General features: G+C 38.1%; 1 protein-coding gene across 1 annotated transcript; it reads left to right on the top strand.

Moving 5' to 3' along the window:
- Window positions 1-1,266: 1,266 nt before the first annotated feature.
- LOC120431457 (putative odorant receptor 83c) lies at window positions 1,267-2,804 on the top strand. Its single transcript, XM_039596573.1, has 6 exons — window positions 1,267-1,470; window positions 1,609-2,111; window positions 2,168-2,267; window positions 2,328-2,423; window positions 2,532-2,684; window positions 2,754-2,804. The coding sequence occupies exons 1-6, from the start codon at window positions 1,267-1,269 to the stop codon at window positions 2,802-2,804; spliced, it is 1,107 nt and encodes a 368-aa protein (XP_039452507.1).
- The last annotated feature ends 2,280 nt before the right edge of the window (window positions 2,805-5,084 follow it).

Here is a 5,084-nt window from a genome sequence, read left to right as displayed (position 1 = left end):
TTAATTAGCTTTAATTGAATGTCAAAGTTCTGACCTGCCAACATTAGAGGTACGCTGGAATTAGATGCTGTTCCCCTACTCATTCAGCGATTATTTTTCAGAATTGCAAAAAATGTTGGATGGAACTCGTTGCAAAACTTGATTTATTAGCACTCGTCGTCGTTATCCTCGTTCTGCAAAAATCTTCTTTTTGCAACCAGTTGCATAAACTACTATTTCGTGGTTTGATTATCCGAAGTGAAATTTTGCCAAGGCCTTCGGAGAATCGAGTATAGCTAATGTCTCCCATATAGCCAAAATCTCATAAGCTCTTAACCGAGGCAGCTGAACGAATCATAACCGGGGCAGTGCAAACCCGAGGCGTGCAAAACCGGGGCATGACTGTACTCATTTACCATGTTAAAAATAGACAATGCAGCAGTACATATTTAAAACATATCGACATAAGATTGGCTAGCCCACACGCACAATTCTGGCTGTCCTTGCAAAGGTTGTCTGTTGTCTCCAAAGTCAATGCCATCACACTGGAACCGATCGAATCGCGTGAAGATGATTTGTAGCACTATGCACTTAGCTCAAGAGTTGGATGCAATCTGGACCAGCGAAACCGGCAGTAAATTAACACCGCCGCCCAGGAAGCTATCTAAATGTGCATCGCGCGTGTCAAAAAAGTACGCGTGGGGTTGTGAACCTCACTGTAAAAAAAAATTAGTCACCTGACGTTGCACTAAATATGGACATGGACTTGGACTTGGACTTGGAGAAGAGTGGGTTGACGCGCGCTAAGCTAAGGTAACATAAATAATACTCTTAATGGGAGATGTTCCTGCCGTGTGGAGGCCAGTAGACGGTGGAGCCAATAAATTTTGACGGCACTTTATTATTTAAGAAAGCGCTAGCGAGAAATAAAACAGCTCCGAATATGATCATTCTGCCCACTTTCGAGAATGGAGGATAAATTTGTCACTTTGGCGTACGCGCGGGGAGACACTTGAGCGCATTGCCTTGTTTATGGTGAATAATGTCATCTATTTAAGGGTAATAGTTTAAATTTGATTTGAAAAGGATTCAACAATTTTGTCGTGTATTCTAATAATTGATCGATTATTTCCTTCTATTGTCAATCGGACAAATCACAAGAACCATTCTGTGAGTTATGCAGTTGTAGGTTAAGTAATAATACAATATAAATCAATGAATAATTAAAAAATATAATTACCACTGTTAGAAAGAAATGTCCTTTCTTCCTAACTCAGTTTGTAAGTGATGGAGCCGCTAAGAAGACGCATTCGCCGGTGGCGCAACGGCTTGGAATCCGAGTTTACCGATCCAAAAACGTTTTTCAAAAAAGCTTGCTCCTCGGTTTCAAAATACACGGCTATTTGTGGCTGGGAACGTTTCGAGGCAAACTACACACGTTTGAACGTGAGGTTTATTTTTCTGATGGTTGACATTTTCTTCTATATGGTGGTTAGCATTTGGTGCTTCAAAAATTTTTGGGGCCAGCGGATGGAGTTTATTTTTTGCTTCGTTACATTTGGGCTAAGTTTTCAGGTAAATTGTGAATTGTTCTAAATGTTGACTTGCCAAAAATCTGTATGTCTTTAGGGACTCGTCAAAGCGTACATCTATTCCCACGACACCATTTATGATCTTCTCCAGTACAACATGAAACGATTTGAAAATCCCAAGAAAATCCCGGAAATTCACACCTCCCTGATGAAAACGGCTTCCTGGTGCACAATTTCGGTGAAACTGATTGCACCTGCTTATTTCACGTTGGCAGCATTCACGGTGATCTTCTCTGTAGTCATTTCCGCGTTTAATCGTCGTTTTGAGCTGCCTTTTGGATTTTTCATTCCGGGAGTCGATCGAACCAAGTGGGTCGGATATCTGCTGAATCTGGCCTTTCACACACTGCAGGCGTTTGAGGCTGGCGCTGGCTTACTAGCCACTGATTTGTGCTTCTTCAATCTTATGATAAATGCCATCGGACAGTTGGATGTTTTGATCATTGGTTTGAAGAAATTAGGCGAAGCTGTCACGTCGGACGAATTTGCAGAAGCTGAACTTTTAAATGACATAATTGAAAAGCATGTGGAGCATGTCAAGTAATCGGGCCGGAAGATATTGAAAACATAAATAAATCCACAATATCTAATTGTAGGTATCTCTCTGCGATGGAATCACATATGAAGGCTGGTTACTTCATCAATAATGTATGCCTGATAACTGAATTAGTAACATGTTTGCATGTTGTTCTAACAGTAAGAGTGTTAAAATTCTGTTTGTAATAACACCTTTCATTACTGTTTGTTTTCTTGTAGAATGATGAAATTTGGTTTACTGGAATATCGCTGGCAATCTGCTATTCTTTTCAGTTAGTGATTCCTTGCTTCATGGGAACATTTCTTTCCAGTAAGGTAAAGACAGGTTTTACACTTGAAATGCCTTTTCAAATTGTATGTCTTAATTTAAAAATACTTGGGAATTCTTTTTCCGTGTATTCTTGTAACCGTTTCCAACCCCAGAATGACGAGCTTATTCGCGAAATCTACAACATACCCTGGAACGAGCTGCCGATTCCGGCCCAACACTCGTTGCAATTGTTACTGCATGCGGCCCAAAACCCGGTCACCCTTTCGGACGGATTCGCTCCGATAGATTTGGATAGTTTTTTGGAGGTTTGTAAAGATGGGTTCTAGACGTTGTTTTTTTTTTTTTTTTTGAAACTCGATTTATACTCTTTTTAGATCTACAAGAAGATATACTCGTACTTGGCAATGATTCAAAACATTAACTAAATATTTCTGTAAGATTTAAGGATGAGTCCAAAATGAGACAAATGTTTTGTACTTTCAGCATTTCATACTTTTTTTTATTTATATCACAAACCTACAAAAATTGCAAAAATACGGCACAGTGGAGTGGTCCAAATCCTGACTTTCTCGGGGCTACCCCCTTAAATCAAAAATCGGACCATCATTAGGCTAAATGTCCAAATTTGAGCTCATTCTAACCACGGACAATCATCCCTCTAATCGCTTGAAGTTTGTATGGGAACCATGGTCAAAATGTACACAGAAAAAAAATCAATTCTCGAAACCGTGAAGTCAGTTCACGATTATGAGAACCACAAAGGAATATATTCACGTTTATGGTGCAAATGCACCATACTCATGAATAAATTCCTTCGCGGATCTCACATTCGTGAACTTAATTCACGATTACGGGAATTGATTTTTTTCTGTGTATGGAGAAACCCAACTGTTTCAGTTTTTACCTGTAGAGGATGCAATAACTATCTTTTTTATCAATTCTTAGATGTAGAACCTTTATTATATTTAGAACATTTTTCCGAAGACACTAGCTAGCCAGAAACAATTATTTTTAAATGCACCTGCCTGCCTGCCTGACAGGGCTCCTTTGAGCCGGCCGCGCCAAAAATGTCATATTCAGAAGCTAATAACTTTTCAGTAAAACATCCAAAAAATATGGTGTCTTCAGGAAAATTGTTCTAAATTTAATGAAGGATCTACATCTGAGAACTGATAAAAAATGGATAGTTAATGCGTCCTCCACAGGTAAAACTGAAACAGTTGGATTTCTCCATACATTTTGACGATGTTTCCCATGCCAACTTCAAGCGATTAGAGGTAGGGTTGTCCGCGGTTATAATGAGCTCAAATTTGGAAATTTGGCCTAAAGATGGGTCTAATTTTGATATCATAAATCTCGGAATGCTTGATTTTCAAAGTTTCAGCCAGAATAAAGATTTATACTTTCTTTCATGTCAGATTTTGTCAGATTTTTCATTTTATGCATATTTGATTGAAATGAACCAATTTAATGTAAAATAAAAAAAAATAGAATGTTTGTTTCCTACAAAAAATCAACATTTTTGAGACATTAAGATCAGTTAAATCATTTCAATTCTACATTTTTTTTTAATAAAGTCATATTTTTTCTTCCTTCCACCCTTCAGAACTGTTAGTTTTTCATCTGCCAGATTTTTCCAGACAGATTTTATCGATTTTTTGCCTGATTTTTCAATGTTTGACCTGGTAATCCTGCTTTAAGAGAAATTTGTTCTAGTTTTGTCCGGGTGTCATTCAAATACCGTTATCAAAAATGTTTTTGTACGACTAACCAACTCGGTCAAAACGCCAGTTTTGATACAACTTTTTAAAATGTTGTACTGTTTTTTCGGATCTTAAATTAGCTTTCCTTGTAAGGCAAACTAATCACAGCAGCTAAAAACGGTTGAAATGGCACAGAGTTATGTTTGTTTTTTAAATTTGGTTTTTGCAAAAAATGACGAAAATTGCCTTTTTTGGAACACAGCGTTAGGGGATCACCCTAACGGCCAAACAAAAAAATACGGGTCTTATTATTTCGGCCAGGGATCCCCCAGAAAAGCCTCGATACGAGCACTTTTGTATTTTCCATGCTGTTTCCATGGGGAATTGCTGTAGGGGAAAGTGGGGCAAGTGTAACAAGCTAAGGAAACTCTCGTTAAAACCCATCAAACACGTAAAAAATCTGTCGGTATTTTTGATGATTATCATATTCCAGGTCTTGACTAAGAATTTGATAGAACAAGTTTCTAAAAAATCCAGTTTTTCACGATAAAAAACTGATTTTAAAATTATTGATTTTCAGTACGTTCTAGTCAGCTAGTGAGGCAAGACGAACAACTCGTTGCACAGTGGGCGAAATGGAACCCAAAATCGGACTTATTCAAACGCGGCTGGTTCCCTGGTATGAAAAATAGTGATATTTTCACATAAGTTAAGTCCATTTTGGATGGCCGCATAAAGCCTCCGCTCTAAATACAGATTTTCTAGAAATAATGTAAAAAATGGGGAATTGGGGCAAAATGGACCCTTTGCCGATTCGTGCGGTTGATGAAACCATCACCAATCGATTTCCCGGATTTTTTTTTACATAAGAAACACTATTTTTCATACCAGAGAACCAGCCGCGTTCAATTAAGTCAGATTTTGGGTTCCATTTCGCCCACTGTGCGTTGGTGCAAGAGAAACAACACGTAAAATATCATGTTAATTTGCTAACAATTGAAC

The sequence above is a fragment of the Culex pipiens genome, chromosome 2 (genome assembly GCF_016801865.2).
Source record: "Culex pipiens pallens isolate TS chromosome 2, TS_CPP_V2, whole genome shotgun sequence".
NCBI lineage: Eukaryota > Metazoa > Arthropoda > Insecta > Diptera > Culicidae > Culex > Culex pipiens.
This window is presented reverse-complemented; position numbering and strand designations above follow the sequence as displayed.